General features: G+C 46.3%; 1 protein-coding gene across 1 annotated transcript in view; it reads left to right on the top strand.

Moving 5' to 3' along the window:
- Positions 1 to 1,501: 1,501 nt before the first annotated feature.
- Positions 1,502 to 14,283, top strand: part of LOC102445849 (neural-cadherin-like) — a 92,138-nt gene continuing 79,356 nt past the window's right edge. Inside the window, exons 1-2 of the mRNA XM_075920359.1 lie at positions 1,502 to 2,936; positions 12,535 to 12,729. Coding sequence (XP_075776474.1) covers positions 1,874 to 2,936; positions 12,535 to 12,729 — 1,258 coding nt within the window. The 5' untranslated portion in view covers positions 1,502 to 1,873. The remainder of the gene's footprint in view (positions 2,937 to 12,534; positions 12,730 to 14,283) is intronic.

Genomic DNA, 14,283 nt, shown 5'->3' with positions numbered 1-14,283 from the left:
GCAAGAAGAAGGTGATCAGAGAGGATGTGGATGAGGGCAGTAACCTAGTGACAGATGATGTGGGGAAAGCTGAAGTACTTCATACTTTCTTTGCCTCTGTCTTCACCGACAAGGTCAGCTCTCAGACTAATGCGCTAAGTGACGCAATATGGGATGAAGGTGGACAGCCTTTAGTGGGAAAAGAACAGGTTAGGAATTATTTTTAAAAGCTAAAGGTATATAAGTCCATGGGTCTGGACTTAATACATCTGAGGGTACTGAGGGAGTTGGCAAATGTCATTGAGGAGCCTTTGGCCATTATCTTTGAAAAGTCGTGGAGATCTCGTGGAGTCGTGGAAAAAGGCAAATGGAGTGCCCATCTTTAAGAAAAGGAAGAAGGACAATCCAGGGAACTATAGGCCGGACAGTCTTACCCCAGTCCCTGGAAAAATCATGGATTCAAAAAGGAATCCATTTTGAATCACTTCTAAGAGGATCAGGAATAGTAAGCATGGATTCATGAAGGGCAGGTCGTGCCTGACCAATTTGATTAGCTTCTATGATGAGGTAACTGGCTCTGTGGATATGGAAAAGTCAGTGGATGTGATGTACCTTGACCTTAGCAAGGCTTTTGATACTGTCTCCCACAATATTCTTGCCAGCAAGTTAAGGGAATGTGGATTGGATAAATGGATGGTAAGATGGATAGAAAACTGGCTGGAAGGTTGGGCCTGGTGGGTAGTGATCAACAGCTCGATGTCAGGATGGCAGAATTGCCAGTAGATCCAGAGATGTGATTATTTCTCTTTATTCTGCTCTGGTGAGGCCATATCTGGAGTACTGTGTCCAGTTCTGGGCCCCCAATTACAGGAAGGATGTGTATGCAGTGGAGAGGGTCCAGCAGAGGGCGACCAAAATGATTAGGGGGTTGGTGCATATGACCTATGAGGAGAGGCTGAGGGAGTTGGGTCTATTTAGTCTGCAGAAGAGAGGAGTGAGGGGGGATTTGATAGCAGCCTTCAACTTCCTTAAGGGAGGTTCCAAAAAGGATGGAGAAAGGCTGTTCACAGTAGTGATGGATGGCAGAACAATGAGCAGTGGTCTCAAATTGTGGTGGGAGAGGTCCAGGTTGGCTATTAAGAAAAACTATTTCACTAGGAGGGTGGTGAAGCACTGGAATGGGTTACCTCGGGAGGTGGTGGAATCTCCATCCCTAGAGGTGTGTAAGTCTTGGCTTGACAAAGCCCTGGATGGATTGATTTAATTGGGATTGGTCCTGCCTTCTCAGGTCTCCTCCAGCTCTATGGATCTATGATTCTATGATCACTGAATAGAATTTTGTGATCTGACAAAATTCTCCTTAAACCTGATTGTTAATGAATTAATGAGCATATCAACTGAAGGACTGTTAGTAACCTGCACACCACAGATAAATGAACGGCATTTGAGAAGGTGGGTAAGAGAGTCTCCTTGGTTGGTATTAGCGTGAAATTGATTTCACTGTCCAATTATGACACTTGCCTGTTTTTAACCGATCTAAATTTTCTTTGCTGTAAACTGAGACCACTGTTTCCTGGCTTCTGGTGCTGATTCATTACACCTAAAGCAACTAAGGGGTTCAGTCAGATGCCTCCTTGGTAGCCGTTTGGCCACGCTTGCCGCCACTTCAAGGGTTCACGTTGTAGCTCAGAGGAGGGGAATTGGCTGGCTAGCTCCCTCCCCTGGCCGAAGGCGCGGGATTGCTTGCTCTAGAGCAGGACGTCAGCTCCGCCCTGGTCGTGGTTGGTCGCCGGGCAGGGGCGGAGCGGGCGCTCCACGTGCAGCGGGAACACTGAGTTGCCAGGGCAGTCAGCTCCGCATCTGGAGCCAGGGTCGCAAGCTGCAGCGCCCGCCGATGCTCTCTGCTTTGCCAGCGGCCCCGCACCGCCGCCGGAGGGGGATGCACCCGGAGCGGGGCCGGTGCCTCGCTTGGATGCTGCTCGCCCTGCTGCTCCTGGCCGGCAGCGGCTTCCAGCTCCTCTGCGGGGCGGCGGGGCCCCCGGCTCGCAGCTCTCCTCGCCTACTCCGCTTCTACGGGCAGGTGCCGGAGAACAGCCCGGCGGGGACGCGGGTGCGGGGGCTGCGGGTGCCCTTGCGGCGGCTGCTGGGCCCTGGGGAGCCGCCGGGGGCCTGGGCGCTAGAGGGGGTTGGCGCCTCCCGCTTCTCCTTGCACCTGGGGCCTGGGCGGCTGCTGCTGCTGCGGACGGCCGCGTGCCTAGACCGGGAGGCCCGGGCGCGGTACAGCCTGGCTCTGCGGCGACCGGGCGCGGCCGGCGGCTCCTCCCGGCGAGCGCTGGTGCGGGTGCGGGTGCTGGACCGGAACGACCAGCGGCCCCGCCTCCGCGCCGGGCCGCCCCTGGCGGTGGACGAGCTGGCGCCGCTGGGCAGCGAGGTGGCCCGGCTGCGCGCCCTGGACGGGGACGAGGGGGCCAACGCGCTGCTCACTTACCGCTCGTGGCCGGGCGGCGCCGGCAGCCGCCTGCTCTTCGTGGTGCCGCGCAGCGGGCAGGTGCTCACGGTGGGCTCCCTGCTGGGGCGCCGCAGGCTCAGCCTCCGGGTCTCGGCGCAGGACCACGGCCTGCCCCGGCCCCTGCGGAGCCCGGCGCGGCGGCTGCAGCTGGCGGTGCGGGGAGAAGGCGCCCGAAGGGCCCGCTCGCTCCTGGCCCCGGAGCAGCCGCCGGGACGCGGCTCCATCTCCTACACGGCGCGGGTGCCGGCCGGGGCGCGGCCCGGGGACCCCATCTTCACCGTGCCGGACACGCGCTACCGGGAGGCCGGCGGCAGCTGGTTCGAGCTGGCGGCTCCCGCAGCCCACGTGGAGCTGGAGCGGGCGTCGGGCCGCCTCCGCCTGAGCCGCACGCTGCCGCGGGGCGGCCGCAGCGAGGCGTTGGTGAGAGTGCAGCGGCGGGGCGGGCCAGGTAAGGCGGGGCCGCCTGGGCGGGGCGCGGGGACCTAGGCTCTGTTCGCAGTGCGCATGGGACACGCGCGCCCGGTGCATCCCGCCTCTGGGGGGTGGGCTGCCCCAAACCTCATGCAGTGGGTTGAGCTCAGAGCCCCCTTCCATAGACACCGTGCAGTGTTGCACAACCCCTCGGGCTGTCTGCCTGGTGCTCTGGTAGGTAGACATCGGGCATTTTAAATAGTCTTCTGGATATCTTGGGATTTCCCACGTCCGTCCAAAGCAGGCTTCAGGAACCCACCCGTGAGTCAGGGGCAGTGAACATAGGGTGGCTGACCGGGGGAAGAGCATAGTGTGACTTGAAAACCAAGTACCTGTGAGTGAAGTTCAGGGGTGTGTTAACCTGTGGTTCTTGGAAGAACAAAGTATAAACCTAATTCGAGCATAAAATCATCTTAAACTGCCAGAACTCTTGGCGCACAGTGTGCCACGTTTTCTAAGAAGCAATGTGTTTACTAGCCTTATTCAAATGGAGCCATAGGACAAAAAAGGAACTGACTAAAAACTTGTCAGGTTTTGCTATTTGCATGCAATTAGTTGTGATCCGGAATAAAGCATTTTAAATCCCTTGAAGTAATAGAAACTAGAAATGAAGGTCGAAGTTATCAAGTAGTCTCCTGTTACATACGCCAAAACATTTCTGTCCTCTAAATTGTGCCTGGTCTGCTATGGCTCAGTAATTCTCAGTTGTATGTTACTTCAGTTCTCTAGAAATTTGCCAATATGACAGTGGCTTGTGACTTTTGCCTATGGTGAGACTTTTACAGATTTATGAAAAAATTTTGTATAGAGACGGGTGTGGAGGTAATATACAAACATACACCTGTTGAACCACACTTGGAGTTCTGCTTTCTTTCATCAGACAACTGTGTGCATTTTCTGAGAAGCAAATAGCCTCCAGATAGAGACTTGTTCTTATACAAATGTGCAGCTCCATTTAATAGAGAAATACTATTCACTATAGAAAAAATTGAGACCTTTATGCAATATCTGCACTGCAGTGTTTATGTTGACATAGTGATAGAAATGTAGCCGTGTTAGTCTGGTGTAGCTAAAACAAAATACGGGACTATGTAGCACTTTAAAGACTAGCAAGGTGGTTTATTAGATGATGAGCTTTCATGGGCCAGACCCACTTCCTCAGATCTAATAGTGGAAGAAAATAGTCACAGCCATATATACCAAAGGATACAATTAAAAAAAAAAAGTGAACACACATGAAAAGGACAAATCACATTTCAGAACAGAAGGGGGATGCAGGCGGGGGGGGGGGGAGGAAAGGAAGGTGAATGCCTGTGAATTAATGATATTAGAGGTGGGGAAGGATAGATGTCTGTGAGTTAATAGTGTTAGAGGTGATAATTAGGGAAGCTATCTTTGTAATGGGTAAGATAGCTGGGCTACGTCTACACTGGCCCCTTTTACGAAAGGGGCATGCTAATTTTAAACTTCGTAATAGGGAAATCCGCGGGGGATTTAAATATCCCCCGTGGGATTTAAATAAAGATGTCCGCCGCTTTTTTCCGGCTTGGGGAAAAGCCGGAAAAAAGCGTCTAGACTGGCCCGATCCTCCGGAATAAAGCCCTTTTCCAGAGGAAAAGCCCTTTGAAGTAGGAATAAGAGATCCTCTGGAAAAGGGCTTTATTCCGGAGGATCGGGCCAGTCTAGACGCTTTTTTCCGGCTTTTCCCCAAGCCGGAAAAAAGCGGCGGACATCTTTATTTAAATCCCGCGGGGGATATTTAAATCCCCCGCGGATTTCCCTATTACGAAGTTTAAAATTAGCATGCCCCTTTCGTAAAAGGGGCCAGTGTAGACATAGCCCTGGAGTCTTTGTTCATGCCCCCCGCAGAGAGTGTCAAATTTTAGCGTGAATGCCAGTTCAGAGGATTCTCTTTCAAGTGCAGATTTGAATGTCTTCTGAAGTAGGATGCAGGTGAGTAGGTCATTGAGACAGTGTCCTTTTTGGTTGAAATGGCAAGCAACTGTTTTTTCTTTGTGATCCTGTCTAATGTCTGTTTTGTGGGCATTGATTCTTTGGCGAAGTGTCTGAGACGTTTGTCCAATGTACATAGCAGACGGACACTTTCGGCACATGATAGCATAGATTATATTTCTGGAGGCGCAGGTATATGTATTCTTGATCTTATAACTCACTTGGTTAGGCCCAGTAATGGTGTCAGCAGAGTGAATATGTGGACAAAGCTGGCAACGGGGTTTGTTGCAAGGGAAAGTACCAGGGTTGGTATTAGTGTGGTATGTCCTGTGGTTGTTGGTAAGAATCATCTTGAGGTTAGGTGGTTGTCTATAGGAGACTATGGGTCTGTCTCCCAGAGCTTCTTGGAGTTTAGTGTCCTGGTCCAGTATATTCAGTCCACAAAACAGACATTAGACAGGATCACAAAGAAAAAACAGTTGCTTGCCATTTCAACCAAAAAGGTTACCCATTACAAAGATAGCTTCCCTAATTATCACCTTTAACACTATTAACTCACAGACATCTACCCTTCCCCACCTCTAATATCATTAACTCACAGGCATTCACCTTCCTCCCCCCCCCCCCCCCCCCCGCATCCCCATTCTGTTCTGAAATGTGATTTGTCCTTTTCATATGTGTTCACTTTTTTTTTTTAATTGTATCCTTTGGTATATGTGGCTGTGACTATTTTCTTCCACTATTTGATCTGAGGAAGTGGGTCTGGCCCACGAAAGCTCATCATCTAATAAACCACCTTGTTAGTCTTTAAAGTGCTACATAGTCCCGTATTTTGCTTTATGTTGACATAGTCTGCTTGTATAAACACAGCCTATAGATAAAGGAGTTTTTCAGTCTATGTAAGAACACCATCTCTCAGAACTTGACAACAGTGTTTATCCAGATGATTATCTGTTTTGTTCATTCCCTCTGGGGCAACTGGCATTGGCCACTGTTGGAAGACAGGATATTGGGCTAGATGGACCTTTGGTCTAACCCAGCATGGCTGTTCTGATATTCAGTGACATTGCAATGCTTGCACTGGAGGTTTTGTAAGTGTAGCTGTGTCACTCTGGAGTGTATTGTTTTTCCCATTACTGCTGATATAGTTTAACATTAGGCCAAGTCTATTTATTTAAGCAATCAATTGATGATAGAATTTTTCATTCAGACATAGAGGGCTGTAAAGGTTTCATATTTATTGAAGGTGTTGCATGTTTGTAATTAAGTACAGCAAATACCACTATAAACTTTTTTATAAAGTCATTCATACAGTTGTTATCTTTAATGTGGTGCACTTTAAAATGTTGCACTTTTACCATTGTGCCCTGATACTGTATTGACATGAGAGGAGCCACAGGGTGAAAGAAATTCAATAATAAAGTAGGACAGGGTCATTTTTATACTCCTTCTCTGGGCTGGTTTTTAAATTAAAGTAAAAATCTATAATAATTTTGGATAATTGCTAACTTCAGACCTCTCACTCTTTTTAAAATCACTTTTGTCAGGTGCAGATAATTTTGAATAGCAATAATCTGGTGAGATATGTACTATTGAACACATTTTTCCCCTCACCTAGTTAAATATGTTTGACAGTGGCTTTAAAGGCTGTGTGTTAATGGCTGTTATGAAACATGTATCAAGCAGACCCTTTCTAACTCCTTAATTCTTGACTTAGAAGTTTTAAAGGAAATCGACACTTTCTCGTGTGCTGCTTCACCACTGACGTGTTTGCCTTCTCATGTTTGAATATTTTAGAGAGGAAAAAGGGCAAATTTAAAAAATCTGCTCCCATTAATTTTTCTGATGTGCTTTATTCTTGAGTAATCTACAGTATATCACTTTTCCAGCATGCCACTTGTAAAAACAGAAAATACATGTTTCATTCAGCTGGGTCACTGAAATGAGTTGCAGAACTCATGTATACAACAAGGCTGTGTCTAGACTGGCCAGTTTTTCCGGAAAAACTTGCCAGCTGTCTACACTGGCCGCTTGAATTTCCGCAAAAGCACTGACTTCCTACTGTAAGAAATCAGTGCTTTTTGCGGAAATACTATGCTGCTCCCGTTCGGGCAAAAGTCCTTTTTGCACAAAAGTTTTGTGCAAAAGGGCCAGTGTAGACAGCTGAGATTTGTTTTGCGCAAAAAAGCCCCGACCGCGAAAATGGCAATCGGGGCTTTTTTGCGCAAAAGCACATCTAGATTGGCCACGGACGCTTTTCCGCAAAAAGTGCTTTTGCGGAAAAGCGTCCGTGCCAATCTAGACACGCTTTCCGTTAAAAGCATTTTCGGAAAACTTTTCCGTTAAAAGCATTTCTGGAAAATCATGCCAGTTTAGATGTACACGAAGATTAATTTGACTTTAGGGGTTAATTTGAAGATTAATTTTATTTGAAGATAATACAAGATTAATTTGAATCTTAACTGTTGGAGTAGCACCTCTGAGCCATACTTGTATAATGGGGTCCTACTTCACAACACACTGCAAGAATGCAGAACAAAAAGGTGGCTCCTACTCCACAGAATGTAGAGTCTATACTTAGAATACACACTTTGTACAGTGCTTAAGAATTGACTTGTTTACTTGTGAAAATCCATTGTAAGAATGAAAATTTGGATATACAATGTAGTCTGTCTACAGTTATTTGTATTCTGGTAAAGGTTAGAACATCACATAAGAATGGCCATACTGGATCAGACCAAAGGTCCATCTAGCCAAGTAGCCTGTCTGCCGACAGTGGCCAGTACCAGGTGCCCTGGAGGGGGTTGACCGAAGACAATGATCAAGTGAGTTGTCTTCGTGCCATCCATCTCAAGCCTCTGACAGAGGCCAGGGACACCATTCCTACCCCCTGGCTAATATGGACCTAACCCCCATGAATTTATCTAGCTTCTCTTTAAACTCTGTTATAGTTCTAGCTTTCACAGCCTCCTCTGGGAAGGAGTTCCACAGGTTGACTATGCGCTGTGTGAAGAAGAACTTTTGCTTATTAGTTTTAAACCTGCTATTCATTTGGTGTCCTCTAGTTCTTATATTATGGGAACTAATGAATAACTTTTCTTTATTAACCTTCTCCACACCACTCATGATTTTATATACCTCTATCATATCCCCCCTCAGCCTCCTCTTTTCCAAACTGAAAAGTCCCAGTCACTTTAGCCTCTCCTCAAATGGGACCTGTTCCAAACCCCTGATCATTTTAGTTGCCCTTTTCTGAACCCTTTCCAAGGCCAAAATATCTTTTAAAGGCTTCTGGATATTATCATAAGTAGGGCTCAATTGTGTAAGGCAGCATACTGATATAAAGGTGAACGTGGTCCCTTCCTCAAATAGTTTACAATCGATATTTGTATGTGAAGATTAAGTATCTTTCCAGGGATACTGACTACTTGCAGCTCCCACAGAAGTCAGTGGAAACTGTGTGTTTTCAACAACTCTGAAAATCAGATCATAAGCTCTTGATATAAAAGGGCAGTAACTAAGGTGTCGCTGAATTCACATGCTGACTCTCAATGTCCGGAGATGTACATTGATGCTTTCAGCATGTTGTGATTTAAAAAATGGAACAAAACAAAGTGTTCATTACCCTTAGCGTCCAAAATGCGGTTCTGTCCTGACAGAATAAGCTTCCAGATCTTAAGTGCTTTTGAAAAATCCCACTCTTAAATGGTTTAGGACTTCCCAAGTCCAATTAACTGTCAGTGGGTTTCATACTTCTGAGTGGCTTATGTGTTGATGCAATATCACAGTGAGATTTTCAGAAACTAATGTGCTCAGAACAACTGATACAGTGTAAAATCAGAAACTGTGGTAAGAGGCATTGGTAATGTAGTTTTGCTCTGCAGTTGGTGCAGGATGCTCCAGGCTTGAAATAAGCACCAGGGATTGACAATAGAGCCAGAATAGATTATACTGAAAGAAAAGCCTCTTCAAATAGCAGCGTGGTTACAAGTGCTCAGAAGTGCACCTTCAGTTCCGTGTTCTAAAACCTGGGATATTTCAAAGTGTAATAGAGAACCAACAGTTTATTGTTGACATGTCTAAAATACTCTGTCTCTGCTCTTGAATTGACATGAATCTCGTGCTGTCCTTTTCACTTATGATGTTTAGAATACTGTCATTGAATTCAAATGGGAGAATCTCAAATGAAATTGATCTTCCATCTGATTGAGGAAACTGTGGTATAAAGCAGGAGGGCCAGGGAGGAGTTTTTTGTATGTAGAGTGTCTGTATAGTAACCGTTCAGCCTCCAGGACCCTCCCTGGAAACAAGCCTTGGTTTTAAAAAGGATTAAGTTTCATTTGAAATTCCTGAGAATTTCAAAACTTATTTAAATACAGTTTAGGTAGCCCCATTTTTTTTTTACTTTCCTAATAGCTATTTTGCTTAATAGCCTATAGTTCATAGCCTACAGATCTTAAAATTGCATATTGAGAATGCTTTTTGTTTCTAAATGACTGTTTTCAAATTGAAATATAGGCACTATTTCTGCATATTTTTAAAAACATATTTTTTTCTTGACAGTCTAGAATAACCCTAATTGCTGAATCAGAAATCCAGCCTAAGTTGCCAGAGCAAAGGTTATAACAATCCTTTCTGCTCCCAATACCAGACTGATTAAAACCATATGTGCATAGCAGGGGCATGCCCTCTAACTACCAACAGAGGGACTTGATCCACTTAAAGTTTGTCTTAAACCATGGAACTACTGTAACAGCAGCTTATTAGAAGGAGCAGCAAGTCTTAGCATTAAAATTGTGTTCCCCAGCATATATAAATCTTCAGAAGCAGTTCACTGTAAAGAATCATGGGCTAGACTGCTTTTAACACATGCTTAAATATTGTGCTGTTTATTGCTTGTGAGACCCGAGAGAGAAGCAGAAAATAAGATTGATTTTTTTTAGGATGAAAATGATGTCTTGTATGTTAAGTTATTGCACAGTATTGTATGCAAGGAGCTGTGTTTTGGTCTTCAAATAGGCTCTCTAGTGAAGCATGTTGAAAAAGGATAAGCAAAAGAAGATCCTTAAGATAGTTCATTCTCCCTTTTAGTCATATCTGGCATGTTACAGAAGACAGGACTATGTGTATACCACACACCTAATGTGGTTACTGAGTACTGTAAGTGGTACCTACACCATTGCAACAGTTAAGATCAAGAGACCTCTACAGCACAGGCTGGGAGTTAGCTGCCTTTTAGCTCAGAGGGTAGAGGCTCCTATAGTCAGTTCCCAAGGTCTCAGGTTCAAATCCACCTTGGTGGTGGTTACATATGTAGCACTTTAAAGACTAACAAGATGGTTTATTAGGTGATGAGCTTTTGTGGGCCAGACCCACTTCCTCAGATCAAATAGTGGAAGAAAATTGGCATGACCATATATACCAAAGGGATACAATAAAAAAAGTGAACATATATAAAATAGACAAATCAGATTTTAGAACAGAGGGGGGAAGGTTAATGTCTATGAGGTAATTGGGGAAGCTATCTTTGTAATGGGTGAGAGACAGTTTTAAAATAACTTCATGGATGCCTTTCTTACTGTATGTACGTGCTTTATGATGTTGATTAGAAATGTTACCAGTACTATTACATTTCAGTGATACTTATACAGATTTATTAATTTTTGTTAACTTTTTAGATGGTGGTTGTGATGCTTTCAGGTCACAAAGAAATCCAGTTTTATGTCTTAAAGTAATTCAGAGTAACAAAGGAACGCAGATGTTAAAATGACCACTTTGAAATGTGTTGCTGTCCATTGTTTATCCCCATTTCTATGGTAATGGCATCACTTGACAGCATAATAGATACTCAGGTCTTCAGCTGTTGGGCAAGTACACTCATCTGTAAATAATTTTGAATAATACAATAAGTAGGGATATGTTAACATACATGCTTAAACGGTTAACCGCTGAGCTTGGACTCATTGGTTAACCTTAATGGTTACATGCATGGACCACTCCCAACCACAGGTTCCGCTGTCTCTGTAATTACTGAAGCCACTCAGAGTATGTCAAGCTAACATCCCTGATAGTAAGTGCCTGTTAAAGTGTTCATTTAGTAAAGTGCAGACGTTTTCAGCAGTTACATGTTTACATGCAGGGGACAGCTCTGCAGCAGCGCGGGGGCGTGAGTAGAAGGGCAGGCAGACTTTTTTTTTTTTTGCATATTCTATTTTTTTTTTTAAGTTTAGTATTAAGACCTGATGAGAAACCTAAATACAGGCAGTCCCTGGGTTACGCGGATCTGACTTATGTCGGGTCCGTACTTACGAATGGGGCTTTTCTCGCCCCGGAGGACGCGGGTGGCGGGACCGACCAGATGCGCCCGGTCCTGCCGCCCGTGTCCTCCGGGGCGAGAAAAGCTGCTCCGCGTCTCCCTGGTCTGCTGGGGGGGGGTAGACGCGGAGCAAAGCCGCGTAGGACGCGGGACCGCGGCGCGTCTTGGTCCCGCCGCCCACGTCTCCCTGGTCTGCTGGGGGGAAGGGGGGGGGCGCAGCTAGTGCACCCCCTCCTCCCCCCAGCAGACCAGGCTTTTCTCGCGGACGCCTGTGGTAGAGCAGCTGGGGCGCTGCCGGTTGGTCCCGCAGCGCCGCTCCTAGGCGCTACTGGACCAACCCGGCAGCACCCCAGCTGCTCTGCCCCAGGCGTCCTGATTCAGCTGCTGCTGAAACTGACCAGCAGCGGCTGAATCAGGACGCCTGGGGCAGAGCCGCTGGGGTGCTGCCGGGTTGCTCCAGTAGCGCCGAGGAGCACCTGTAGTCAGCCGCTGGTCAGTTTCAGCAGCGACTGAATCTGGACGCCAGTTCCGACTTAAGTACAAATTCAACTTAAGAACAAACCTACAGTCCCTATCTTGTACGTAACCCGGGGACTGCCTGTATACTTGTTCATGCTTGTGGCAAATTTCTATAAGAAACCTGTCTGCAACCCTAGCATCCCCTAGTGTTGTTTTGAAACCAGCAAGAGCACTCAAAGGTAGTAAATGTAGCTATGTAACTATAAATTCATTGCCCAAATATCTGCAGGTTCCCACTTATGTCCTTTTTCTTTTGTCAGCCTCTTTGTATTCTCACTAGTAGTCGTGTCTAAATTCTAGACTGTAATTTTATCAGAGCTAGGAGCTCGTCATTGTGTTTCTGCCTGACACTCACTGCATATGTTCAGGAACGGTAAAATTATTACACCTTGCTTGCATAATTGTCGTATTGTGACTTTAGGGGCTAACCAGTGGGAAAACACAGGTGAGACGTGCTATCTTAGCACCTTGATTCAAGTGTTTTCCACTTAAGTAGAACACCACAGTTCTTTCTGTGGTGTAGCTATAACTCTCTGGTATGTGATTTTACATATGTTTGGTTACATTATTGGTTCCTTTTTATTAATTACACTTAATAAAACTATTTAGTCAGCAGAGATAGGGATTTTTTTGCCAGTTTCCCCCCGTATGTTAAGATGAATTCAGTTAGGTATTCTTCCTTCTTTTACTTCTAAATCAAATTAGAGGATTTCAAATGCCTGGTTAAATGTTATGAAATTGTCTTAAGTATGACATCTACTTTTGTTCAAATTTGATGTACTTGCAGATAGTGACTGGTATTTGTGTCATGTGATAATTATTGCCCCAGAAGAGGATTGTATATTTTGGGGCATGTATCCATACCCCTTTTTGGCACGTGTTGATCCTGATGTACGAAAAAGTACTGTGATCTACCGGCTTGTGGCCCATTACAATAACAAGGAAAACTCGAGTATTGGGATAACTTATGCGCTTATTGCAGGTAAATCCATTATGAATCAGCTGATTAATCTGCATGATTGTGAGATTTTTATTCTAGCATTTCCAATTTTATCGTTTAGTTAATAAGATTCCAGTAGAGTAACCTTGCTCAGGCATACTTGGTGAAGGTTCGGGGGGGGGGGATGAGTCAAAGTGTAAATTCAGCCAGTGTGAGCGAGTTGTTTACTCCCATAAAAAGTGTCTAGAATTAGGTAATAGACTTGTGCAGACCTTTCCATGGACCACCAACTGCTAATCTCTCACAGTTAATTTTATAATTACCCCTGAGTCATTTGCTAGGCCTGCAGCTAGGGAGAATGGTTGGTTTAATTTAACCAGTAAGAAAGGAAATATTAATTGAAATGATTAAATAGATTAAATGCTTTAGCTTTCTCATGTTTGTTTAAAATGAAGTTTAGTAAATTAAGTAAAATATTTATGTCCAGCACAAAAGCTTTCAACACAGGATCTGGGTGGGATGCAGGAGGGGGTGTAGGAGTGGAGTGTCTGGCCAGGGGGGAGGCTGCAGGAGCAGTGTGGGGGTGCGGAGTCTTGGTGGGGTGTGTGTGTGTATGCAGTGTGCATGAGGGGCTGAGGGTTCAGGGTCTGGGCATGAAGGGTGAGGGGGTACTTACTTGCTTTTATGCCCCATGCCTTTCCCAGTCCTGTGTCCCAGATAAGGTCTCCTGCTGCTCCCATTGCCCAGATTCTGGCCAATGGGAGCTGCAGGGAAAGTCTCAAGGGAGTGCGTGCATGTGTTGCTGTGTCCCCCCCCCCCCCCCCCCCCGCCGCCCACAGGCTGAGGTGGTAGGGGTAGAGTGGCAGTGTATAGAGTCGCTCTTGGCGCTGCTTCTTCCCTGTGAGCAGCATTAGGTGGGGAGGCTCGGGGCTTTCTCCCTCTTCCTCACTGCCCCCCAGCAGGAAGCCACGCTGGCACTCCAGCCTTGCAATGTGGGGTATGAGGCTGGAGTACCAGTGCAGGTTCCCTGTTGTGAGGGAAGGGAGGAGGGCTGAGCTTGAACTGCAAAGCATCTGTGGATCCCGGTTGGAGAACCAATGTACCAAGTGCTTGTCTACACATGATATAAACTACTGATGTTAAATATCAGTTACTTGAATGGTCAGTTAACCTCATGAATTCTTATCGGTTACTCGACAATTTTATAGTCCCTGGGGGTGAGGCTGGCAGCCAGGGTGATCCGGCCCTGCCCCCGAGGAGCCCCATGCCATTCTGTGCTGCTGCCTCTGTAGCAGAGGCAGTAGTATGGGGTGCCACGTGCAAACTGGCCCGCAGCGGGAGTCAGCTTAAAAACCAGCTCCCCTCGCTGACCAGGTGCCTGTTGCCCCATACTGCTGCCTCTGCTAGGGTACGTCTAAACTACATGGCTCCGTCGACGGAGCCATGTAGATTTGTTGTTTTGGCAAAGGCAAATGAAGCCGCGATTTAAATGATCGCGGCTTCATTTAAACTTACATGGCTGCCGCGCTGAGCTGACAAACAGCTGATCAGCTGTTTGTCCACTCAGCGCGCTAGTCTGGATGCTCCCCTGCCAAC

This window comes from Pelodiscus sinensis, chromosome 2 (genome assembly GCF_049634645.1).
Source record: "Pelodiscus sinensis isolate JC-2024 chromosome 2, ASM4963464v1, whole genome shotgun sequence".
In the NCBI taxonomy this organism is placed as follows: domain Eukaryota; kingdom Metazoa; phylum Chordata; order Testudines; family Trionychidae; genus Pelodiscus; species Pelodiscus sinensis.
The sequence above is the reverse complement of the archived record's forward strand: the minus strand, read 5'-3'. Positions and strand labels throughout refer to the sequence as shown.